This window comes from Neofelis nebulosa, chromosome 4 (assembly GCF_028018385.1).
Source record: "Neofelis nebulosa isolate mNeoNeb1 chromosome 4, mNeoNeb1.pri, whole genome shotgun sequence".
Classification (NCBI taxonomy): domain Eukaryota; kingdom Metazoa; phylum Chordata; class Mammalia; order Carnivora; family Felidae; genus Neofelis; species Neofelis nebulosa.
Genome location: NC_080785.1, coordinates 87,657,581 through 87,684,519, shown reverse-complemented (window position 1 = coordinate 87,684,519; position 26,939 = coordinate 87,657,581). Strand labels below are relative to the sequence as shown.

The 26,939-nt window shown below is 38.7% G+C and overlaps 1 protein-coding gene and 1 long non-coding RNA gene across 10 annotated transcripts in view; one reads left to right on the top strand and one right to left on the bottom strand.

Annotated features, from left to right (window-relative positions):
• Positions 1–15,806, bottom strand: part of LOC131509496 (uncharacterized) — a 154,967-nt gene extending 139,161 nt beyond the window's left edge. For 2 of the 9 annotated variants that reach the window (XR_009260533.1, XR_009260532.1), the window contains exons 1-2: positions 15,253–15,801; positions 13,383–13,577 (exon numbers count right to left, since the gene is read on the bottom strand). This is a non-coding gene — a long non-coding RNA (uncharacterized LOC131509496). Of the gene's footprint in view, positions 1–13,382; positions 13,578–15,252 lie in introns of all 9 variants that reach the window. The other 7 variants (XR_009260535.1, XR_009260534.1, XR_009260530.1 and 4 more) reach the window with 6 other exon arrangements.
• A 65-nt stretch (positions 15,807–15,871) lies between these two features.
• The window catches only part of RSBN1L (round spermatid basic protein 1 like), a 69,050-nt gene continuing 57,982 nt past the window's right edge, over positions 15,872–26,939 (top strand). Inside the window, exon 1 of the mRNA XM_058725289.1 lies at positions 15,872–16,472. Within this exon, the coding sequence (XP_058581272.1) occupies positions 15,911–16,472 (562 nt within the window). The 5' untranslated portion in view covers positions 15,872–15,910. The remainder of the gene's footprint in view (positions 16,473–26,939) is intronic.

Here is a 26,939-nt window from a genome sequence, read left to right as displayed (position 1 = left end):
GCTGTTTCTGTTTCTCTCAAAATAAATAAGTAAACTTAAAAATATATACATATAACTAGTAATATTTTCTTTCTGACTCCTGACAGATTGCCTTGCACACTCCCTAGATTACAGACATCTCACCAATTTCAAGGATAAAATCAAGCTCTTTGGCTTAAAACATCCAACCTTCCACCATCTGCCCTCTGCTTACTTCACCTGCCTCGGCTCCTGTCACCCCCAACATATCTGGCATTGCAACCAGTCTGAACTATGTGCAATTTCCCACATGCGCTAGGCTCATTCTCGCTTCAACAACTCTGCACATGCTGTTTCCTATTTCTGGAATGCCCTCATTCTCTTCGCTTCCTGTAAACACACAGTGAACTCCCAATCATTTTCTAAAACTCAGCTCAAATGTCATCTCCTTTGGGAAGCTTTCACTGAATGCTCTAGGCAGCATGAAGCACTTTCTCAGTGTGTGTAGTACCTCGTTCCTATCTCTATCATGGAAAATCTGTTTACATATACATGTTAGGCTGAACTGGTATTTGACCATTTTTGACCTAAAAAAAGCAATTTCATATGGTTCAACTTAACATTTCAGTAGATGACAAGTCCATTGAGAGCAGGAAGCATGTTTTACTCATATTTATATTTTTAGTGACTAAAATGAAGTTTGGCATAGAGTAAGTACTTAATATATGTTTCCTGAACTTAAGGAAAGACTTACTTTAAAACCACAAACATCCTGCATTCAGATATTTCTTCTCAAGAATGGGATAAGTATTGACTTGGTGCCTCCCATAAGAATAACCATTGGTTTAAGCTTCATTGCCTTTATTTAGTTTAACAGTATTTTATTTTTTAAAAAAAATTTCTTTTAAACGTTTATTTATTTTTGAGAGACAAGAGAGACAGAGCACGAGGAGGGGGAGGGGCAGAGAGAGAGGGAGACACAGAATCCGAAGCAGGGTCCAGGCTCTGAGCTGTCAGCATAGAGCCTGACACGGGGCACGAACCCACGAACTGTGAGATCATGACCTGAGCAGAAGTCAGTTGCTTAACCGATGGAGCCACCCAGGCGCCCCTAGTTTAACGGTATTTTAAACCATTTTCCCCTGCTTTGGCATTTATATGTGTGGCAAAAATCTCTTCAAAATAGACTTTTAACTTAAAAAAAAATAGAGAAATAGCAGGAAGAAGCTACCTGAGTATTGTTTTATAACCAACATCAAAGTATTTAATGATTTTACTTTCAAAGTATTTGCATGCTAAATGAAGAGATTAGTTGTGTGAAATGAATGTATCATTTTAAATTCAAACAACTTATTAGTGAGAACAAAAGTAACTCTAATTTCAAATTTCAAATTGTGCCTATTATTACTTGGTTTGTGAGAAAGCTGTGATAACTGCAATAGTGTTTAAGTATTACATGATAGTGAAAATGCAAACGAGTCTTGTATGGCAAGCAGAACTATTCAGTTAAAGTCAGGAAGAAGCACCTGGTGAAACCCATGAGCAATTAGAAGGAAGTGAAACACAGTTACATGAACATTTTTCATTCTTCCTCATTTAAGCCCTTAAGTTAATAAGATGTGTTCAATGACTACAACATGCCAAGGCAGTCGTGAGCAAAACCTTTCACAATCTGGCTCTAGCCCATTTGAGAGACTCCTCTCCTTTTATGGCACTTTGTGTCCTTTATACTTAACTACAATGAAGTTCTTACAGAGAATAGCATATTGAACATGTCATTCCTTATCTTTTTCCAAATGCTCGTTCCTCAGCCTCAAGAGTCCTTCTCCGTCTTCTTTGCTTACTAATCTTTAATTCTGCTTGAATATTCTCTTTTCCATCCAGAGCTGTTGATCTGCCTTTTCTATTTTCAATGTATATACTTCATGCTACCACTGCATTACTTTAACGACAGTGCTATAATTTAGGTTATGTCTGTTTTCTCAATTATATCGTCATGGTGTCCTGGGTCCATACAGATACTCACTACTGTTTGTTGTATGAATAAATAAGTAAGAAATGAGAGAAGAGTCTTGAATAATTAAGCATCAACGAAAGGCTTATTGGAAACAGATCTTGTGACTAGATAGTAAGGTTTGCTCCATGAGGACAGGGACCATGTCTGCCTTGCCTACTGCTATATTCCCAGAACTTAGCCTACTGTTGGGTACCAAGTGGATGTTTAGTAAGTATTTGCTAACTTGGGGCACCTGGCGACTCTTGATCTTGGGTTGTGAGTTTGAGCCTCATGTTGGGTATAGAGATTACTTAAACAAAAACAGAAAAAAATAAGTACCTGCTAACTACTTAATGCATATGGACAATAAAAAGCAGGCTATCTAATAATTAGTTGAAAATAAACTGAAAAGGGGAATTCATAATAGGTAGTAAGAAAAGCAAGCACCTCTAGCATAAGTCGTAGTATATCAAGGAATAAAGAAACTGTAGAAAGTAATAACATCACTGAATAGCAAAAAAATTTTGGGGGTCCCTGGGTGGCTCCGTTGGTTAAACGGCCAACTGCAGCTCAGGTCATGATCTTGGGGTCCATGAGTTCAAGCCCTGCATCAGGCTCTGTGCTGACAGCTTGGAGGCTGGAGCCTGCTTTGGATTCTGTGTCTCCCTCTCTCTCTCTGCTCCTCCCCTGCTTGTGTTCTATCTCTGTCTCTCAAAAATAAATGTTAAAAAACTTAGAAAAAAAATTTTTAATTACTAAAATCTCTCATCATAAACATGAGAGATTATCCTGGGAGGCAGAAGAGTTAATGTGAGTTGAGATAAATATGATTTGTATTTTCAATTATCTATACAGCAGTAATTGGCATTATTAGTATCCCAATAGAAATAAAAATAATGATGTCCTCCGCATCTTTAAAAAATCTGTATCATTTGCCACTAATGTATTTATATTTTTCTGTTTAATGCCTCTACCTGGAGTATCAGAAATAGTATTTAATCCCCAAACTAAATTATTTATTGATTTATAAGCACTACACATTATGACTATATACCTGTAGTTATATTGATGCTGCATTACTTTAGGCTTATTTTCCTATGATAATCATTGAAGCACTTCCCTTGGTATTTAGATCTTTTGTGCCTCTAATAGCTATGCCTATGTGCTGACAGTTCACACAGGTGAAGAAGAGACTCAACATCTATACTCCCCACGCTTGTGACCTGTAACAAGGTGATGAGCCAGGCACACTGCTAGTATTTGTGAACTCAAATGGCAAGATTAAGACTTCAAGACAAATTCCACCCAAGTTACAATAACTTTACAAAAAGAAAGTTTATCCACTTTGGCCGTTGGACTTGTCCATCTCTGTTGGCAAGGATGGATATGGCAAACTTTGACCCGAGGCTTTGTGCCTTGGTATTCAAGGTTTCCAGGTACCAGATTTTTACCTTTTTTTGCCATCCTCTTCACTAATAGATGTTAAAACTCCCAGTGACAATAGTGTAGAACTTAGTATTTTTTAGGCATTAAAATCGAATATAGAGAAAAGACCAACATTAAAATCCTAAGAATAGGAATTACAGGGGTGCCTGACCGGTTCAGTCAGTGGAGTGGGAGACTTGATGTAAGCGTTATGAGTTTGAGTCCAATGTTGGGTGTGGAGATTACTTAAAAATCAGTTCTTAAAAAAAAAAAAAAAAAAATAGGAATTACAATACAGCTTGAGTTAGATTTAAAAGTTAACTTAAAAAGTGGTTATTTATTTGATGGTTCTTTAGTATAGCTGTTTAATTATACATCTATTTTTGAATCAAATGGTATAGAAATAGTTATTCATCTGATGAGAATCAAGAGCCAGCACTTGAATCTAAGGCAAGATACATGTTACTTCATGGCTCTGTACAAATTATACAAAAAAGCTTTTCAAAGTAAAATCTGTAAAGCTAAAATAATGAAATGATAACTTTGTGACAGTCATAGCTTCGTAATTCCCTGGTTCTAGGGGCAGTGTTTGCACAAAACTGTTGTCTTCTAACTGTGGGTCATCCCCCTTGCCCCTTGGAATCTGTTAGACTTGTTTCACGATGTTCAGGTTACCCAGGCTTTCTCTGGGCAACTGAATTATAAATTTTCTCTAAAAGCTGGAGCCAGGGGTGCCTGGGTACTGAGTCAGTTAAGCATCTGACTTCAGATCGGGTCATGATCCCATGGTTTGTGAATTCGAGACCCATGTCAGGCTCTGTGCTGACAGTTCGGAGCCTGGAGACTGCTTCAGATTCTGTGTCTCCTTCTCTCTCTGACTCATCCCCTGCTCATGCTCTGTGTGTGTGTGTCTCTCTCTCTCAAAAATAAACAAACATTAATAAATAAATAAGTAAATAAATAAATAAATAAATAAAATAAAAGCTGAGGCCACTGTTTCTATAGGTCTGTTGGTCTTTCCTACTTTCTCCCACTCTCACTCCTTCCCCTAGTAGTAATGCTGGCCTATTCTTTTCTGGGAGATAAAAAAGCACCAGTGCCCTAAGAAACATGGTACCTTTTTTGAATGCCCATTTTCAGAATATAGGAATTTAATTAACTGAAACTTCTAAAAAGGTCTGGTAAATGTTTGAATTTAAAATCTGATGCTTTAGGAGCACGTAGGTGGCTCAGTCAGTTAGGTGGCCGACTTTGGTCAGGTCATTATCTCACAGTTCCTGAATTCATAGGGCTCTTTGCTGTCAGGACAGAGGCTGCTTTGGATCCTCTTTCCCCACCCCCTGCCCCTCAAAATAAATAAAATTAAAAACAATTTTTTTTTGATGCTTTAAAGTTCTGCTCTCCCCTGCAAGACAGGACACATTAGAAAGAAAACTGCTTTAGAGTCAGAATGAATGTGCCATTCGAGCTCAGTTTTGAAAATGCCTTGGAAAACTCTTTTGAAAGCACGGGATAAAGTGAAATGTCCACAAATATGGGCTTACATGAGGCACTCAGTAAATATTATCCTTCTACCCATAGTAATGGTCAGATAGTGTGGCTAAAGCTACAAAGCAGAGAACAATTATTCTGGAGGTGAAGTTTTCCTGTTCGAAAAGAAAGGAAAGGGTATGTAGTAAAGAAAATTCACAAACTGGGTATAGGATTGGTTTTTCAATCCAGATATTCTATGAGCTTATCATTTTTCTTTACACCTCTTTGCCATACCTAGGTTTCAAGGTTATATTTTACCCTCTACCCACCAGTCATCAACTAAAATAGTTCCTTCTTCCCAGAGAATTGAGTGGAACGACAAAACATGCTTTCAAGAGCTTTACAACATTGAATAAGGTTCCTGTCATACATTTTATAGGCTTCCTATCCTTTTCTAAAATGATCTGATGTCCTCCCATATTAAAATTCTGGCAGCAAAATTAACTCCAGAAGAGACATATTTATAGATGGTTTCTATTTACTTTATTGGCCCCTTTTACTCTTTATACCTTCTTTCTGCTTTGTGGTTCCTTCTGGCTCTTCAATGAAGCCTTTAAACAGTGGGCTACTCCCTCACTTACACTTTTCAACTTCACTTTCCTCTACTTTGCTCTCTTTCTGCTGAACTTGAGTGCATATTCAAACTGGAAAGAAGATTGTGGTTGAGCAAGTGGTTGGCTTATATTTGTTGGAAAATGATATTACAGGTTTACTTATTTTAGATGTTTAGATATTACAAGATCTAAAATGTTGAATAAAAAAATATATGGATTGGAAGCTTTCAATCTTGACCATTTACTGCCCTTTTTTTTTCCCCTTTATCCAAGTTCCAGGCAGGAGAGAAAGGGGAAAGGGAAAATAGGCTAAGTGTCTCTTCCCACCCTTAAAAGGCCTTCCTGAAAACCTCACCCAAAGACATCCACCATATTATTGCCATCTCCAAGAGGAAGGGAGGTTGGGAAGGCTATTTTTTCTTGTTAACCTAGGCACATTGCAAACTAAATGAAATAAAGGTTCCGGTAGTAAGGAAGAAGGGGGCAAACAAATACTAGCCATCTCTGCCACAGAAATGTTGAGTTTGAGGTGTTTTTGACATATCCATGGAAGATGCTGATTAGATAGGTCATAAACACACAGGAACAGTCAGGTCTAGAGATGTCCATTGGGGAGCTGTAACTGTAAAACTAATTTATTAAAGTTATGGCATGTTTGAGATTGGCCAGGAAAAATAACATGAGGGAAAAAAGTGTCCTTGAATTGAAATTTCAGCGCCTCTACTATTTAATGCTTGAGAAGAAGAGGAACCTGTAAAATATTGTGAGAAGGAGCTGCATGATGAATCTGAAAAGTTTTGGAGATATCCAACTGAACTGAAAGTGGCTGCTGAATTTAACAGATAATCCTCTTCCAGTGTCCCAAATTCATCTTTTATTTTTTAAATTATTTATTTATTTGTTTTTTAAGCAATCTCTATACCCAAAGTGGGGCTTGAACTTACAACTCTAAGATCAAGAGTCACATGTTCCACTGACTGAGCCAGCCAGGCGCCCCCATCTTTTATTTAGTTATTTATTTAATTTTTTTTGTTTTTTGAGAGAGAGAGACAGAGCGTGCAAGCAGAAGAGGGGCAGATAGAGAGGGAGACACAGAATCCAAAGCAGGCTCCAGGCCCTGAGCTGTCAGCTCAGAGCCCGATGCAGGGCTTGAACCCACGAACTGTGAGATCATGACCTCAGCCGAAGTTGGATGCTTAACTGACTGACCACCCAGGTGCCCCAGATCCTTTCTTTTAATTTTTTATAAAAAAAAAAAATTAATGTTTATTTTTGAGAGAGAAAGAGAGCACGCGTGCACAAGTGGGGCAGCGAGATAGGGAGACAAAGAATCCAAAGCAGGCTCCAGCCGTCAGCACAGAGCCCAATATGGGGCTTGAACCCAAGAACCGTGAGATCATGACTTGATCCAAAGTCAGACACTTAACCAACTGAGCCACCCAGGCACCCACCTAGATCCTTTATTTTTTAAAAAACATTTTATGTTGGATACTATTTGGTTAATAAATGCTATTTGGGTACTTTAATTTTTTCTCGTATCTCATAATAATTGAATGCCTCTTATTTATTTCTGTATGAAACACTTCTATTTACAACATATAGTATGCTTCAACCCTGGGATCTCAAATAGCTTCTTTTCTACTTCGTAAGTTCAGTGATTACAATTAGGGTGAGGGAAAGGATTTACATAATCATTACAGAGCCCAGTGTCGGTATACCAAAGAAATTGGTGATGTATCTATGGTTCAGTGGGTTCTTGCCATATATGTATACATGGACTTCAAACTTGATAGAAATCTTATGTAATAAGGGCAATAATGTAATATATGCAGCTTCATAAGTTTCCTTTTCTGAAGGTAAGTCCAATAGTTCTTTTAACAGGTTAGGTGTGGATAGATGCAATGTTGATCTAAAGGTTTTTTACTCCACTAATACAACAAAAGGTTTTCAGATACATACAAAGAGACTAAGTAGCCTTAGATACTATGTTTTGTTCTAATTTAAGAGTTCTTTTTGAAATTTATTTAGTTGCTTAACTCTATAATTCTGAAGACAGCTACCAAAGAATCAAAATTGACCCTCTTACTCCTGTCACTATTTCATCTATTATCTAAACATACCTTTCTTCCTAAAGGACAGAATTATAATCAGTGTTTTTCTTATAGCCTTGAACGTCCCTGTAGGAGATATAATGCCACATAAAATCTCATGCTATAACTTGGTGTTGTTTTACTTATTCAGCTGGAGCCATTCTGTACCTTTGGGAAAAAAGTTATATAGAATGGCATTTTAGTTGTATGAATTTTCAGTGCATGAATGTACAAATATATTAGGAAACAATTACTATGACTGAAACCCGTATGTGGACATAACTGGATTCATCAGAAAGCTAAAATTTTGACTTTTTTTGGTGGTTTTACCTTTAGACTACTATAGAACTATTCTATCATTTTCTGGTGAAAACAATTACATTGGCAAATCATAATTCAGACTGACTCACTGACCGATTTATCTATACTGATATATCCAATAAACATTTGTTGAGTGTTTAATGTATACAAGGCATTTTGTTAGATTCTACAGATACACCGGTGAATCGGAGTGAATAAAAAAAAGATATGATCTGTGTCCTATGGAGCTTACTGTTTACTGAGGGAGATGATAAAAAGTAAAGAAATAATTGTAAAGTAATTATAAACTGTAATAGGTGCTCTGAAACAGAGAGAATACTGTGATAGAGAATAATGAAAAGAGAGCCACCTTCAATTGAATGGTCAAAGAAAGCCTTTAGGACACCTGCAAGAATAGAGAGTTGGGGGTGGGAGGGAGGAAGCATTCCAGGCAGGGGAAACAGCCTGGGCAAAGGGTCTCAGATAGGAATGGGCATGATCAAGGAAAAGAGAGAAAGCTAGTGTGGCTAATGCAGCATGAGTGGAGTGTGGCATGCGATCTTCAACCATCTTTTCACATGGTATAAAGGTAGAAATCAAAATCCTAAAACAACAGTCAGCAAACTATCTCTTGCAGTCAAATCTAGTGTGCTTCCTAATTTTATATAGTTTTACTGAAACATAATCACACCCATTCATTTACATGCTATCTATGGCTGTTTTTGTGCAACAAACAATATTTGCTACAAAGACCATGTGGTCTGCAAAGCCTAAAATATTTATTACTGGACTCTTTGAAAACAAATTTGCTGGCCACTGTACTAGACATAGACTAAATTAGAACTGACAACATGGTAGCTGAAAAGGTCAGGCTTTCTTAAAGCACAGAACCACTCTTTACAAGCAATAACTCAAGTCAGAAAGACACATAAAGATGAGCAGGTCAATGTGGTAGAAGCAGGGCTTTGAGATGTCCAAGCCAGACTGGTAGAAGAGATGTCTTTAAGGTTAATATGGGGTTTTATAAAGCACAAAGACCTTTAGCCAAGGGTGTCAGAGGATAGTGTACTGGCACAGTGAAAATATAGTTCAGCTCAGGAATACTGGAGGGCATCATGTATACAGAAACCAGATTCTAAGAGGTACAGCAGGCAGCTCTAAGCTCTGCTAACAAACATTATGGCTGGAAACCTGAGTATAAGTTGACTCCTGAACAATACGGGGACTAGAGGTCCTAACTGTTACCTGTGCAGTCAAAAATCCACATACAACCTTGACTCCCCAAAATCTTAACTACTAGTAGCCTACTATTGACTAGAAACCTTAACAATACCAGTAAATTAATACATATTTGGTATGTTGTTTATATTATATACCGTAATCTTATAATAAAGTAAGCTAGAAAAAATGTTACTAATAAGGAAAATATTTGTAGCACTGTACTATGGTTACTGAAAAAAATCCACATATAAGTGTACCCATGTAGTTGACATTTATGTCATTCAAGGGCCAAATGCATTTACTTAGCATCTATTTCAGCAATTGACAAAGGTAGGGTTGTGGATTAACAAATGAAACTCTCAAAAGCTACCTTACCCAAACTAAGCTGTTCTTTTCTAGATAAGAAGTCACACTGGGTTACACGCCTGATAAGTTTTGTTTGGCTCACACAGCTTCTTAGGAAATTTCACGTTAAAAAAATCTAGATATCTAGCAAGTAGGCCCACTGCATTTCCATACGGAAATAATCAGTTAGAGCTGAGAAGCAAATGTACCTTGTAGATAAGGCAAGTATTCTTAGTTTTCCACAGTCCTCCCCACTTCTTACTAGATAACATTCAGCTTGCCTTATTTTTATTATTTTTGAATGCACCAAGACCATCTGGCATTCATGTTTGTAGCCCCAGGTCCCCATCTTACCATAAAGATCACAAACCTGCACTTTACACAGGTCTTTTCAATATACATTTATTGAGCACTGACCATCCCAGATACTATGCACACAAATATAAATACTGCATTATCTCTGCCAAAGAGGAGCTCACAGGCTGAAAGCAGAGACCAATGCTCCTATGTAGAATGATGATGGCACAAAGGGATGCTCAATTCACACTGACCAGTCAGGAAGCACTGCCAAGGGAGATATTTAAACTAAATCTGAAAGGGCAAGCAGAGCTTTATTACTGTATTCCAGGCAGAGGAAACAGAATGCACATGGCGACAGGGAGTGCAACTCTTTTAGCAATTACACATAGTTCAGAATAGATGAAAGAGAGGGAAGCTGTAAGAGAGTTAGAAAGATAGTGGTGGGGTTATATATCAAGAATGGCTCATATCTACACTAAAAAGTGACTTTTATTCCATATGCAAAAGGGAATTCCTGAAGAGACTTTAGGATAATTGAGTTTACATTTTAAAGGTTTTTTTTTTTTTTTAATTTACTTATTCTTGAGAGAGAGAGAGAGCGAGAGAGAGAGAGCGAGAGAGAGCGAGCGGATGAGCAGGGGAGGGGCAGAGAGAGAGACGGAGGGAGAGAATCCCAAGCAGGCTCTGCACTGTCAGCATGGAGCCCAACGCAGGGTTCCAACTCACAAACCATGAGATCATGACCTGGGGCAAAATCAAGAGTCGGACATTTAATTAACTGAGCCACCCAGGCACCTCCAGATTTACATTTTAGAAATACAATTTGGTAGCAACATGGAGCATAGTTTAGAAGCTGTAAGACTGAACGCAGACAGACCAGTTTGTAAGGAAATCATTGACAAAACCCAAGATGGCTTGAGGCCTGAAGGCAAGAGGCAGCAGCAAGAATGAAGAGGAACTGGCTAGAGACAGTGACCCACTGAATGTGGAGGAGGAGGGAAAAAAGAAGTCAAAGATTCCCAAGTTTGTAGCTTGAATGGTAAGGAATGTAGGAAATGACACAGGGGAGGATGGGAATGGGTGGTATGAACTCGGAGGTATTTGTGGCCACACTGATGGCAATGTCCGCTTGGCATCTGGGTAAGAGTCAGTAATCAGATACAAGGTTAAGGCAGGTGGGAAGTTGGGAACTGTCAGCATTTGTGAGCTATCAGAAGACACTGTGATGCATACTATCACAAAGAAGTGTGCAAAGTGAGATCGAGAGCAGGGACATATGCCAAACATTTAAATGGAAAAGAGGGAACAATGCTCAGGCCGGCTACAGAAGAGCAGGTATAGACGTTGCCAGCAGCATGGAGAGGAAAAGAATTACAGTGTGAGGAACTGAGGTGTTAGTAAACGTATGCTACCAATTACATACTATAGACTCTAGGCTGGAGAGTGAAGAAAGTATAGAAAGGATGGATTACTATAGGGCTTCCAGATTTACTGAGAAAATTAAAAAGGGGCATCTAGTTAAGCTTGAATTTCAGATAAATAAAGATTATTTTTGGGGTGCCTGGGTGGCTCAGTCGGTTAAGCATCTGACTTCAGCTCATTTCATGATCACACAGTTCGTGGGTTTGAGTCCCGTGTTGGGATCTGTGCTGACAGGTTGGAGCCTGGAGCCTGCTTCAGATTTTGTGTCTCCCTCTCTCTTCGACCCTCCCCTGCTCGTACTCTGTATCTCTCTCTCTCAAAAATAAATAAACATTAAGAAAAAAAATTAGGGGCACCAGGATGGCTCAGTGGGTTAAACATCTAACTTCAGCTCAGGTCATGATCTCATGGTTCATGAGCTTAAGCCCTGTGTTGGGCTCTGTGTGGAAAGCTAAGGGCCTGGAGCTTGCTTCAGATTCTGTGTCTCCCTCTCTCTCTGCCCCTCCCCTTGCACTCTCTCAAAAATAAATAAACATTAAAAAAAATTTTTTTTAATTAAAAAAAGATTATCTTTTTAGTATAAATACATTCCAAATTCTGTAGGGGGATACTTATATTAAAATTTTATTCATTGTTTACCTGAAATCCAAATTTAACTGGGTGTCCTATATTTTATTTGGCAATCATAATTAGGAAAAAAGAAAGATCTAGAGTCTGGGAGCACTCCTGAGGTCAAAGCGAAGGGTATGGTATAGAGGAATGAGGAACCTGAATATTAAAACACTATAGTTTAGGATTTCAGAGATGGAAGAGTGATGAAAAGGATCAGGAAAGGGCTATTTTGTGACTGAAACAGGATGGAAATGCAAGTCCTAGAAGAAACACTGAGGCAAGAATATTGGATGGCTCATAAGCGTGGACGCTGAGGTCAGTTAAAATGTTGGCTGAAGGGTACAGGGCATGAACATAAGCAAAATATCAAAATCTTCATTAAGTGTGGCAAAATGACCAGGAAGTCAGTGAAGGATGATACAGCCATACCACAAAATCTGATAGAAGGGAGGGATTTTGACATGACTTTGAAAGAGTACTAACAACCTGAAATTCTGTGAGAGGGACAGAGAGAATCTTAAGCAGGCTCAAGACCAGTGTGGAGTCTTGATGTGAGATCATGACCTGAGTTGAAATTAAGAGTCGGACACTTAACTGACTGAGCCACTCAGGCGCCCTGAGAAGAAACAACTTTCAAATGTACAGGCTGTGTCCTCAGTGTTTCAAACAAGATGGAGAAGCAGGGTATATGGGGTATGTTTTCAACAGAGCTTGTTATAGAGGAGAGAATGAAAAGGTGTGGGAAAGATTATCAGTGAGTTGATAACAACAATGAAAAGCAGAAGAAATGGGGATAAAAAGAACAGGAACAGACAAGGAATCTAGTCTTGATGGGAAAGAAAAGGTAGGCTTTCTAAACAAGTGAGAATTGGCTTAAGTTGAGATCCAAAGGAAGTGATTTCTCACCAGCATCTCATGTTCATCAGGTCCAAGGTCAGGAAGTAGTCCAAACTTGTCCCTTTTCCAATGTTTCCTAGCTCAGTGAATGGTACCACTGTCCATCAAGTCATGCAGGTTAGAAATAATGGAGGTATTCATGATATCTGCCTCCATTATGCTCATTATCCAAACCATCACAGAAGCATCAGGTAAGGAAAAAAGCTTTCCACACAGTGGAAACATATGTGATATTCTTAGGTTGAAAGATAGCATGGTGCATTCTAGAAACTAAAGAGCTTTTACCTTGATACAGAAGAAAGTACTAGATCATGATGTGTCTTGTAGGTCACATTAAGGATTTGCTCTTTATCCTAAAAGCAATGGAAGCCACTGGCAGGTGTGAAGCAAGGAAAGAGACATTACCAAATTTAGGTTTTGAAAAGAGCATTCTGGGTAGAATGGAGAACAGATTTGAGAAAACAAGAATATAGGGAAATCACAACAAAGGTCAGTGTAGTTATCCTGGTGCGAGGGGGCAGTACTTTGAATAGGGTGCCAACAATGGGCATGGAGAAAAGTGGATGGTTTCAGTAAGGCAGCAGAGATTAAGCCAACAGGAATTGGTGACAGTGATGGGAATTCTCTCCTAATATAAGGAATGATCTAGTTGAAAGAGAATGGTTGATTACACAGGAAAGAAAACAGTTAATTGAACCCTGATAACAGTAATAGTGCAAACTGAATTACCTGGAAGGATCTTCCTCCAATTGCAAAGTGTAAGGAGTCCATGAGATCAGGGGACCATGTGTGCCCAGATCAGGGGGCAGACAGAGCTGTGCTGATTAGACATCACTATTTGCAGGAAGTGAAGGATGTGGACATAAGCTTGGACATGTTGAATGCACACGTGCAAGGTTTCCTCTGGTGTGGTAAGTGAAGAAGCTGGGAATGGGAAGAGAATGGGATGCATCTGAGAATGCTAGAAATCTGAGAGTTCTAAATTTAAACCTGGCCTTCCAGATCATTATTTCAGTAGATACATCATGTATTAGAATAGAATACATTTTTTTTTAAGATTTTATTTTTTAGATAATCTCTACACCCAATGTGGGGCTCGAACTTAAAACCCTGAGATCAAGAGTTGCATGCTGCACTGAGTCAGCCAGGTGCCCCAGAATATTTTTTTTATAATAGTTTGTTATCTTGATTTATAACTTAAATGTTTAGACACATGGTACGTGAGCCTCTGAGCCACATTTGCCCAGGCTCTGCAAATTTAAGGTTAGGACTGATAAGAGTGCATAATAGTATAAAAGACTATATATAGTGCAAGCAGAAAAAAATTCCTGAAGGTGAGAGTACATCGTAGCTGAGCCCTTACAAAGTTAGACATCTTAGACTTCTATGTGGAAGATGAGAAAATAAATGGCACAAGTTTCCAATTACCATATTACCATACACAAGAGACACATTTATGCGCTTGGAAGGTCAACAATTAAGATGCTACTCTAGGGCGCCTGGGTGGCTCAGTCAGTTAAGCATCTGACTTCAGGTCATGATCTCACAGTTTGTGAGTTCGAGCCCGGTGTCAGGTTCTGTGCTGACAGCTCAGAGCCTGGAGCCTGCTTCGGATTCTGTGTCTTCTCCTGTCTCTGCCCCTCCCATGCTCATGCTCTGTCTCTCAATAACAAATAAACACTAAAAAAAATTTTTTTTTAAATAAAAAAAAGAAGCTACTCTAATTGTAATGGTTTCAGTGTGACTTTGTAAAGCTTCTTGCATATGGCAGAAGTTTAGAGCATGGAAGAGACATTAGTGATCATATAACTGAATTTATTCCGCTAAAACAGAGGCTCTGACAGATGAAGCATTGTGATGGAGGTCTCAAAGCTAGTTAGTAGCTGATGATTTCCAGCCCCATCCTCTTAGTCTGCTTTTCCACCAATGTTCCTTTTCGTGAATACATATGCTGACAATCAATTGCAACCACTAAGTTTTCACTTTCTTTCACTGATATGTATTAAAGGAAGTAAATACTTTGATTATTTTAAAAATCTGAGGTACCTAAAAAAAGGACCACTATTAAATTTTGACTCCAAAGTATTCTAAACAAACAAAAAAGGGAAAACAAAAAATTCCAATTTCATATGGTCACAAGAAATGATAATCCTGGAAAGTTACTTTTAACTGTTTTCCAAAAAGTTACAGGTAACTTGGGGCTCCTTTTAAGACTTAAGAATATTCTCCGACTGCTCATTTCCTGATTTGACTTTTATTTTTGCGTCTGTTCCTTCGACTTGTTAATCTCCTGTGCAACCTCAAAGTGAAATTAAAATCTTACTCCTCGCCTCGGTTGCAACTGTACTACTGTACCTCATCTCCCCCAATTCCTTATCTTCTAAGCTAGAAATCAAAACACACGCTTATAAAACATGGAACACTCAGGATGCTAACCACTATTTCACAGTTAAAAAAATTTTTTTTGCCTTTCAAACATCAATAAATATCGCTAACAGATTTTTCTTAGCAAGGTTCATTTATAACAACTGCAATAAAATTAAGATCTTTACGGGTGTATCATAAAAGTTTAAAAGAAAAATTCTCCAGGGGGTCTTACCTTCGAGCTCGGAAGAAATCCGAAAGTTCTGGGTTTGCAGGAAGTTATCTCCCTCAAAGCATTAGAGCTGACGATCTTAGCAACTGTAACAAATCTTGTCAGGACACCAAGTGATTTTTGGTCCCTCCCATCCAACTGCCTAACAGAAGGAAGGACTTAATTCCGCACACAATTTTCTCCTCTGAGCTAAGCATCTGCGAAACTCGGATTTCTGAGAGCGAAGAGAAAGGGAGGGACCAAAGGGACCCCAAGGCAAAAAGGAAGAGAAAGTGATACAAAAAAAGTCGTCGAAACAGAGTCGAGTGCGACCTGGCGGGGGCAGATTTGGGGGTCCATTCCGAACACTCACGGGGCACCAGAGTTCACGCTGGCGACAAGTGGAAGACCCTCCCCTCAAGGCAAGCTCCGCCACTAAGCCGCGCCCAGAGGAGCTGTGACCTCCAAAACGGGTCCACTTGGCGATCCTGCCTCTTCGGCTCCAGATTCGCGCCTTTGGTTGGCTCCCAGAGGGATCCCTCAGCATGGCTCGTCCAATGGAGGGCTTCGCCGGTGGCCCGTCCGCTCCGCCCCTCCCCCGCCCCTCGCCCGCCCCTCGCTGAGGGCCCGCCCCTGCCCCGCGCCCGGGAGCCGAGGAGAGTAAATACAACAGGAGCGCAAAATGGCGGAACCGCCGAGCCCCGTGCACGGCGCTGCCGCTGCCGTCTCGGAGAAAGAACCGTTTGGCAAATTGCAGCCCCCATTCCGGGACCCACCAGGTCCTCTGTCGGCCAAGAAGGTCCGGACTGAGGAGAAGAAGGCGCCGAGGAGACTGAACGGAGAAGGGAGCAGCGGCGGGAACAGCAGGCAGCTGCAGCCGCTGGCGGCACCTTCGCCTCAGAGCTATGGCAGCCCTGCGTCTTGGAGCTTTCCCGGTCTGTCTGCTGCCCCCTCCCCGTCCTCTGCTCGGAGCAGTTTCTCTTTTTCCGCTGGCGCGGTCCCTTCGTCAGCCTCTGCTTCCTCATCTCAGCCGGTGCCGCGCAAACTGCTGGTCCCTCCTACGCTGCTGCACGCTCAGCCTCACCATCTCTTGCTCCCGGCCGCCACCTCCTCGGCCAACGCCAAGCCGCGCCGACCCAAGGAGAAACGAGAGAAGGAAAGGAGGAGGCACGGCCTCGGCGGGGCAGGCGAGGCCAGCGGGGCCGCCCGGGAGGAGAACGGGGAGGTGAAGCCGCTGCCGCGAGGTGGGTGCCGGCGCTGGGAGGGGGAGGGGAGGGCGCTCGGGTCCCCGCGTCCCCGCCACCTCCTCGCGCCCGCGGGGCCCGGGCAGGGGGAGTGTGGCGGTCGCGGGCGCCAGCCTGGAGGGGGCGGGAGGCGTCCCGTTCTTAGCGGACGATTTTGCAGTCCCTTTGGGGACAGGAAATGGAGCCTGTAATTTCAGTTGCAGCGAGGGGAATGCCCGAAACTCTCATTTTTAAATATTGTTTCTATCTCCCAGTTAATGCGCTGAAAGATTTGTAGAATTCGGTCTAGAGTACCCGCTTAGGTGTGCTGGACTACGGAGGGAGATGGAAGGTGATGGGATCGCGAAGGGTTTGGTCTAGTAAAAGATTCTTGATTATTTAGACCGTTTAGACGTGATCGCGGAATTCGTATTTCTGAACACAGGCTCCAGCGCCAGAAAATCCTGTCAAAAAAGGGGTGTGGAGAGCATTGGCGTCAGCTGGAAGCTACCAGAGGCCCGAGCTTTTCATCCCTATTAGGGAAATGAGGTAGTGTGCAGGGCCCGAAGTGTGCTGTTTCATAAGGTACCTTCCGCACCGCTCCGTATTCTCAAGTGTTTTCTGGGGTCCTCTTTGGAATACCACCACCCTTCGGAGAGAATTTTCAGCCATATTCTTTTTTCCTGCAGCAAATGATAAAATCAGGAGCGTTGACGTTTTTTGGTCAGATCAAGTGACTGCAAAATGTTTTAACATCAGAAAATGGCAAATTTCACGAGCGTCCGTTTCAGACAGGGCTAGGCAGTTTTCTTTTAAAATGTAGGCTAGCCATATAATTTTCCGAAAGTGTTTATTTAAAATAGATGATCCTACTTATTTCGTTATTGATATATAGTGATCTGACGGTGGCACAACATGGAGACTGGTTAAAAAGTAGATTTTTATGTGATCAAAAGACTAAAGCATATAATGACGTTTATTATAAATATACATTGAAAATGTACTGTGAAAGTATCATTGTTTCTGAGGAAAAACGACATGTCAAGCAGTTTTAGCATTGCTGATCTAATTGTAGCTTAAATCATGAATAATTCTGTTTGAGTGGCAGTTTTCACAGTTTTTAAAAATGCTGCACAGGAGTATGTAGTAACAGGGTTACTTCTTCCCTGCTGTTTTGCTTACAGCAAAGCTTTGACATCTAAGCATAGCCATCAGGAACTCTGGCACTGAGTAAAGTTCTCTCAGTTTTGGACTGTGTTGCTTCTAGGAAAGTGGTTTTGAGGATGGAATTTATACTATTAGCTCTGGAATTTTAATATGATTAATATTTTAAAGCCATTTTGTTTTAGTGGTTACCTTGAAAAGTTATAAGTGCCTGAAAGTCTGTGCATTTGCAGTTTGGTATTTTATTTGTGGTATGTAAACAGTGTATTTGTTCTTCTGAATTCTTTGAATGAGGAAGTGAATGTGGGGTATAACATTTGTCAGTGTATTGGAATGGCTGAAAATAAAGAAGTAAACATTCTTTCACAAGTCTAACTTAAAATATGGAGCATAAAAATGGCCCTTAAAATGAAATGGCTGTTAAAGAGAAATTTCTGTAGTCTTTTACGTTTAGGCTCCTCCTTTTGAAGGTCACAGCTTATATTATGCTTTAATATGAGGAATGATAGCTGCTACATTAAAATGTGGGGAACATGTTTTTCCATGATTTATGTAGGGTTTTTACGTATGACTAGATGTAAACACTATTGTATGATTTTCATTTTTTTTTTGAGAGAGAGAAATGCTGCCATTTTACTGAGAAAAAACTAAAAATCAAAGAGAATTTTTTTCAGTGTTTTGATAAATTTAATGGTGGAAATCTTTCCCTTTTAATTTAAGAAGTACTCTTATCCTTCTAAAGTTCAGATTTAACTAAATCAAATTTATTTTAATTAAGAAAACTCTTAAGCAACTGTTATTAAAATAGCAAGATTACATACATCAATTCAATATAAATATAATTGCAAATATGAAAATCCTAATTTGTAATCCAATTCTCATTTCTGTGGGCTTTATATAAGAATCTTAGTGAGTGGATGGCGCGGGGGGTTGGGGGGGGTGGGACGCCTGGTTGCCTCAGTCGGTGGAGCATGTGATGCATGATCTCAGGACCTTGAGTTCAAGCCCCAGGTTGGGCTTAGAGTTTACTTTAGAAAAATCTTAGTGGTTAGGTCTGTTGTGTTGTGTGTGTGTATATATATATATATATATATATATATATATATATATATAACTCTTTCTAGTGTTGCTCTAAGTTGGATAGTTCATGGATAGCACATAGGATAGTTCAGTGACCCCAATTATCCCATAGCTTCATGATTGAACAATCTGAATCAGAACAGGAAGTGAGCTATAAAGACATCTAAGCAAAGAAAATAGAATGAATCTTCCCTGAAAAAGCAAACAACAACAAAAATCCAAAAAATCTAGCCCACTACCCCATTTACCAGTTAAGTTCCTGTACTGTAGTAGGTTTGGTTTTGGGGTTTTTTTTTTTTTTTTTTTTAAGTCTTTAGTGAGAACTAATTTTTTTTATTGGCTACCATTCTAACAGGAATTACATGGATTAAATGAAACTGTGTATGAAAAGCCTTGGCAGGCCACTTAGTCAATGTTATTTGAGTCAGAAACATGATGATTTTTTAACCCCATAGCAAATTAAAAAGTGGATTAGTCCAGACACAGTAAGGATCATTGACAGTGGATTTGAAAGTTAAGAGTGATAAACAACAGAATAACAAAAATGTGGCAGTTCAAGCCCATTTAGCATAAAGGTTCATGCCTTATGCACCTAAAACCTGTGAGGCCATCTGGTCATAGTGCGGTAGCTGATTTCCATGATAGCCTGAGTCATCATGTGAAAGTTAAATTTATTTCTTATAAAAAGGAGATGTGCAAAACATTTAAAATTTTTAAAACTAGAAAATAACCAGATTTGGTTATAGAGGTAATCTGCTGAAGAATTCACATTCCATCTTCCTGTAGGAGTGAATAAATTTTTGAATTGGTAAAATTTTTGAATTGGTAAATGTGGAAGGTAAAAAATGGACATGTGCTGGAAGTATCTGACATTTAGAATTATATTCTAGCAAAGAGCAAAACAAACGTATTATTAGATAACAAAGTGCTTTAATGATTCAAGTAAGCAGTAAAACTTGTATAGATCTTCTAATTTTTGTTAGTGTTTTTGCTTTGCATTTATTAACTTTTTTTTTCCTTAGAATGATTCTGTAAAATATCTCAAGATAAAACCAGAGCATTTCACAGAATGTTTGCCTTGAAAGTATACAGAATTTAACTCTAATGAAAATAGAGACTCTTAAAGAATTGAATAATAGTTATTTTTCTTTTTATCTTAATTCCAGTTAACATACAGTGTTCTTTTTATTTAAGGTATACGATGTAGTGATTCAACAATTTCATACATCACTCAGTGTTCATCACAAGTGCCCTCCTTAAGCTTTTAACCCCTCTCCCCTCCCCTTTGATAACCGTCAGTTTGTTCTTTATAGTCAGGAGTCTGTTAGAAATGAATAATTTAAGGTATGTAAATGTCAGTGATGTTGGAAGACTTTTCAAACTATACTTTCCCCTATCTTTCTAATATTGTTAATTCCACAGTTTTACCTTAAATTCAGTTTTAGAGTTTTCATCATTATGGCCAAATATTTGTCACTGCTGGCATAGTTTACTGTAATTTCATTTTCTTGTATAACCTTTTTTCATGCCTTGTTTTTTCATTTGTTTAGTTTTGTCTAGCAAAATCTTTCTATACCCTCCAGCAGCTCCATAAAATGCTTCTCAGTACAATTTTCCACATGGTCAGATCTGTCAGATAAACTTACCAGTTCTATTTGTTCTTGTAGTCATCTCTTCTGTAGCTGTCTTTCTTCCTGCTTTAGTCTGGTTTTCTCTTTAGGCCTGCTGCAAAGCTGTCATCTTGGGACTTCCCTTAGCTGATACTCTGAGAATTTCTTTCACTTTTGTTGAGTCCCTTTTTTCTGGATCCTATGTGTTCCTTTTGGTTTATTCCTTCATTTTGGTTTCCTCTACTATTACTGTGGAAGTGTATGTTGGAAATAATTTTTTTTTGGGGGGGGGGATTTTATTTTTACCCTCACAGTTGACTGGCTGTTGAGAGGTTTGTATATTGGAAATCATTTTCCCTCAAAGTTTGGAGGTGTTCCCGTATTGCCTAGCTTCCAGTGTTGATGTTGAGAAATTTGATCTCAAAAAGTTGCTGTGATCTGGGAGATTTCAACCTTTTCATTGAATTTTTAAATTTTAGCTCTCTTTTAAAACAATGTTTTATGAACTCTTGTTCTTTGATCCTGTATTGTAGCATCTTGTTCTTTTTTCATGGGTGTAGCACTTCTGTTACCTGTTCAAGAATATTAATTATAATTTCTTTGTTTCTTGTATTATTTTTGGTTCCTCTAAAATTTTTGTTGTTGTTGTTGGTTTTGGTCTTTTTCTTTTTGTTGGAGGCTTTCTGCAGCTCTCCGTGATCCTTAGCCATTCCTTCATACTCAAGGAACATTCAAAGCTGATTTGAAAGCTCACTGGGCATGCATGAGCATGGCTTAGTGACTAATGAACTCCCATGTTTTATCTTGTTTTTCAAGATTTTATTTTTAAGTAATCTCTACACCCAAAGTGGCGCTCAAACTTAACCTTGCTGAGATCAAGAGTCACATGCTCTACTGACTGAGCCAGCTGGACACCCCTCCCATATTTTATCTTCTTTTCCCTGGGTAGTAGGTGACAAGGTTTTCAATTTCTTCAGATAAAGGTCCTTCATTTTTCTGTCCATCTGTATAACTGGAATAATGGAGATGAGGGGATTGGCAGAGGTAATAAGTTTAGATGGTAAGACTCTAATGCTGGATCAAGGAAGAAAACTAAGTTTCACCATTCAGTTTCTGGATTTTCATTTAGTCTCCCTGTTTTCATATGAATATGTCACTTTTTCCTTTTTCTGTGTGGGATGCACCTGAACCTGGAGCCATTCTGATTCAGTTTTGCTGGAGATCATACCTCTCGTTCCCTTAGGAGAGACAGAGAGGGAGGGTGAGAGTGTGTGTATGGGAGGGGTGGGGGTTGCGTCTGCTCTCCTGCTTCTCCTAGCAACTCCAGTTTTTTTCTTTCTTTCTTTCTTTCTTTCTTTCTTTCTTTCTTTCTTTCTTTCTTTCTTTCTTTCTTTCTTTCTTTCTTTCTTTTCCTTCCTTCCTTCCTTCCTTCCTTCCTTCCTTCCTTCCTTCCTTCCTCATTATTTTAGAGAGACAGAGTGCAAGTGGGGGAGAGGGGCAGAGGGAGAAAGAATCTCAGGCAGGCTTCAGGGGAGAATCCTGACTCAGGGCTCAATCCCATGACCCTGGGATCATGATCTGAGCCTGATGCTCAACTGACTGAAACCACCCAGGCACCCCTAGCAACTCCAATTTCTAAGCCTTTCTAAGGGTACTGCATAGTAAATAGGATTGTTTGGTATTATCTCTGTAGGACTTAACATTAACCTTCTTCCATTATGCTAAATTGTTTACCATTCTACCATCAGCCGGTTTTCTGCCTTTATACATTGTATTTCAGGTTACAGTTACAGTATCTCCTCGTTACATGAAAGATGGAATTTCTGTTTCTGTTTCTCTCTATTGTTTGGGTATGTTTTTTAAAACTAGATCTTAAATTTTAGCCTTATTTTGATGTGTTCCTATTTTTGGAACATTGATGAAATCACTTAATCTCTTTGAGCCCAACTTATCTGTTTTCTAGAGATACCTTTTTCACGGTGTGGTTGTTAGAGTTACATGAATCTAGCACATAGCACCCTTTTATAACAGATGTTAGCTCCTAACTCTTCTTAGGAGTTAGGTTGTTGTGTTGTGTTGTGTTGTGTTGTGTCTAACACAACAGAGACATTTCATGTCACTGAACTTACAGATAGGTATAACCTGTATAGTTTTTCCACTGGTATCCTGGTTTCTGGGAATTTCTGGTATTTAGTATGGCCTATACTAACTTTTTGAAAGAAATTTTTATTTTCGAGGTGTAGTTATTTTGGTAATTGCTATTTTTCACCATCCTTAAATGAATTAAACTTCCAAGTTACGCATAAACTACTTAAAATAGAGTATTGAAAAAATAAGGATGCTTATTTTGTGCTAGAGTAAAAAGAATTATGAAATATTGTAGCTTACATAAAATCTTTGTGTATGAGATTAGGGGAATCAGTGGTAAAAGTGCATTCTTAACTAAACTAATATTTTTATAACTTCAGACATTTTTATTTTTCAAGATACATTAATGTGTTGTACATATTATTTACTCTTGAACTGTAGATTGAAAAAATTTAATTTTTTCCTCATGAAAAATTTTTAATTAATACAAAAGAAACCATAACAGTATAATGAATTCTGAGTCTACCTTTCACACTGCTTTGACAGTTAACATTTAACACTTCAAGTTTCGTTTCCTTTCCTCCACTTATTTTTATTTTTTGAACTGGTATTTTAAAGCATATTCCCAGCATCTGTCATTTCACCCCAAAATAAGTAGGATAGAAACTTTTTGCATTATGGAACTAATAATGCCTGTAAAGTTTCACCAATGCCTATGTGTATGCTTTTAAAGAGTGAAAATCTGCCGTAGTCCCAAACTCATTAATGATTTGGTATATCTCCTTTTGGAGTAGATGTGCGCATATAGATATATATACATATATATACATATTGCTTAACTCCTTTTAAAAAATACTTCTTAAAAAGTTATGGTAAAATATACCTAAAACGTACCATGTTAGTCATTTTTAAGTGTACAACTCAGTGGCATTAAGTACATTCACATTGTTGTGCAACCATCACCACCATTCATCTTCAGAACTTTTTTTATCTTCCCAAAATGAAACTACATACCCATTAAAGAATAACTACCCTTTTTCTCTTCCCCACTAGCCCCAACAGCCCCTGACAACCACCATTCTACTTTCTGCCTCTGAATTTGACTAAGCATTTCCTCGTATGAGTGGAATCATAAAGTATTTGTCCATTTGTGGCAGGTTTATTTCACTTAACATAGTGTCTTCAAGATTCATTCATGGTGTCAGAATTTCCTTTTTAAGGCCGAATATTCCATTATAGGTATATACCACATTTTGTTTAAACATTCATCCCTTGATGGACACCTGGTTTCTTCTACCTTTTGGCTTTTGTGAATAATGCTGTGATAAACATGGGTACAAATATCTGTTTGAGTCTCTACTTTCAGTTCTTTTGGGTATGTGCCCTGAAGTAGAACTGCTGGATCATATGGTAATCTTCCAGTTTTTTAAAGGAACTGCCATACTGTTTTCCATAGCAGTTGTACCATTTTATATTCCCACCAGCTGTGCCCCAGGGTTGGGTTAACTATTTAGTATCATCAAAGTAAACCTAAGCAGACAAGGGGCACCTGGGTGGCTCAGTCAGTTGAGCGTCTCTTAATTTCAGCCCAGGTGGTGAGATTGAGCCCCTCCTCGGGCTCTCTGCTGAGTGTGGAATCTGCTTAATAGTCTCTCTCCCTCTGCCACTCTCCCTTGCTTGTGTGTGCTCTCTTCTTCCCCCTCATAAATAAATAAATAAATAAATTAATTAATTAATTAAATAAATAAATAAGCAAGCAAGCAGACAAAAACCTCCCAATAACATTTATTTTGGAGCAGATACTTGTGAAGTCAGTGTGCAGTCAGCCACAACAGCTTAGGAAATAAAATTTGAGGGTTTGGTGGGAGAAAGGAAAGGCATTTGTTGAGTGCTTGTCATGTGCCATGGTATTATCTCAATATTTTTAGATTAAAACTCTGAGTTTTTCTTAGCTCACTCAGAGTTGCATGGCTAATGTGTAAAGAATTTGGATCAACCCCATCTCTGCAAGAGTCTGAGCCTAACTACACAGTGCTACAGTTAACTTAATTTTTTTCCCTTTAGACTGTGATAAACAGGAAGAAGAAAGTGAAGATGAACTTTAAAACTTTTTCCAACTTTTTCTTTTTTCCTGAATTTTTATTATAAAAAAATTTAAGCATACAGAAAAGCTGAGAGAATAACAATGATCTTATGTTGATTTTCCTCCTAGATTCGACAGTTGTTAATATTTTATCATATGTAAGAACGGACTTATTTAAAAGACATGATAGTTCATTTTTTTAAATTTTTTTTAATGTTTGTTTATTTTTGAGACAGAGAGAGACAGAGCATGAGTGGAGGAGGGTAGAGAGAGAGAGGGAGACACAGAATCCGAAACAGGCTCCAGGCTCTGAGCTGTCAGCACAGAGCCTGATGCAGGGCTCAAACTCACGAGCTGTGAGATCATGACCTGAGCTGAAGTCGGACACCCAACCAACTGAGCCACCCAGGTGCCCCATGATACTTCATTCTTAAATAGTTCAGCCTTCATCTTCTAAAAGTAACCACATAACTAAAATAACATTAAAACATTTAAGAAAATAATCATACAGCGTGTATTCAAAGTCTTCCAATAACCCCCAATTTCCCCATTGTACCACAAACACACTACATCTGTTTATCTTAATCTAGAACCGTCCCACTCACATTTTTTTCTTCATGTGACGTTGACTTTTTGTAAAATTTATTTATTTTGAGAGAGAGAGAGAGAAAGTGCACGTGCTCACAGGCCAGCGGGGAAGGACAGAGAGAGACAGAGGGAGAGAGAGAATCTCAAGCAGGCTCTGTGGTCTCAGCACAGAGTCCTTCTTGGGGATTGATCTCAAGAACCATGAGATCATGAGCTGAGTCAAAACCGAGTCAGAGGCTTAACCGATTTAGCCACCCAGGCGCCTGAGATAGACTTTTTGAAGATACTAGTTCAACATACCTGTTACCTTGTAGATTTTTTTTTTTTTTATATTCATGATTTTTAAACACTTATTTCATTCTGGTATTTTATTTATTTATTTTTAAAGATTTTATTTTTAATATCTACACCCATGTTGTGGTGGTATTTAACTTGATTCTTTTTATTTATTATAACCTGGAAGTTAGGTATCAAGGTCAAGGCTGATTAAATTCAGATTAACTAGTTTTGGTGAGAATATTTCATAGGCATATTTCATATTATATCCCATCAGGATGCATATAATATCTAGGTTGTGCCGTTAGTAAATTGGTTGAGGTGCCCATTGTCCCCATTATTATAGTTCATTTTTTGTTTGCATTTAGTTTGTAATCTGTGTGTTGATGCTTTGTGAATATCCAGTTTCTCAGTTATTTTTTACTTCATGGCTTCAGTATCAATGATTTCTGCCTGAGTTACCCATTCCGTTGGGACTTAAAGAATGATGCCAAACTATTTCTAACTAAAAAATGAATTAGATTTGGGAATGAGGAATTCATAATAAATCGCTACTCTTATATGTCGATTAACATTTGGCAATCTATTTTGATTTGGAGTACCAAAGTAAATAAGTTCATTGGTCTGACTAGAATTTCATGGTAAACACGTTTCTTGAATTCTTAATTCACCATAGTTTGAATTTTGGAAAACTACTTGCAGAATGCTTATAGTTAAAGATTGAGTGTAGTAGTCTAGTTACAATTGGTGATCTGTTACAATATTGGTAACACAGGCCAAAAATAAGAAATTCCTACCAGTCTTTTTTTTTTTTTTTTAATTTTTTTTTTTAACGTTTATTTATTTTTGAGACAGAGAGAGACAGAGCATGAACGGGGGAGGGTCAGAGAGAGGGAGACACAGAATCTGAAACAGGCTCCAGGCTCTGAGCTGTCAGCACAGAGCCCAACGCAGGGCTCGAACTCACGGACCGGGAGATCACGACCTGAGCCGAAGTCGGACACTTAACCGACTGAGCCACCCAGGCGCCCCCTACCAGTCTTTTTAATATAGTAAATATATAATAGTATAGCATGTTAGAAACTATATATATTTCAAAATTATAATCTCTATTACATAATGTCCTCTGTCGACTATTATAAATTAGCCATATACCTATATGAATTCCTGTTTACATTATATCAATGCCTTCAGAACAGGCATCGTTATAGTCATCATTTTATGATCTTTGCCTTGTTCTCAGTGATTGAAGGAAAAAAAAATACCTCTACCATGAGAGGTAGAGGGAGAGAGAGAGAATCTTAAGCAGGCTCCATGCGCAGCACAGGTGGGGTTGATCTCATGACCCTGTGAGATCATGACCTGAGCAAAATTCAAGAGTCAGATGCGCAACCAACTGAGCCATGCAGGTGCTCCTTAAGAAATTAATTTTATCTGTCCTCTTTGCATTGCAAATTTGAGTAGCTACACTTGTTAGCTTTTTTATAGAAAGGGTATACACTTTCTTTAGATATTACTTAAATCAGAACCACTTCAGTGGTTTGACATGTGGAACAATATTCTGAAAAATGGATGTCTCCAGACATTCATTTTCTGGCT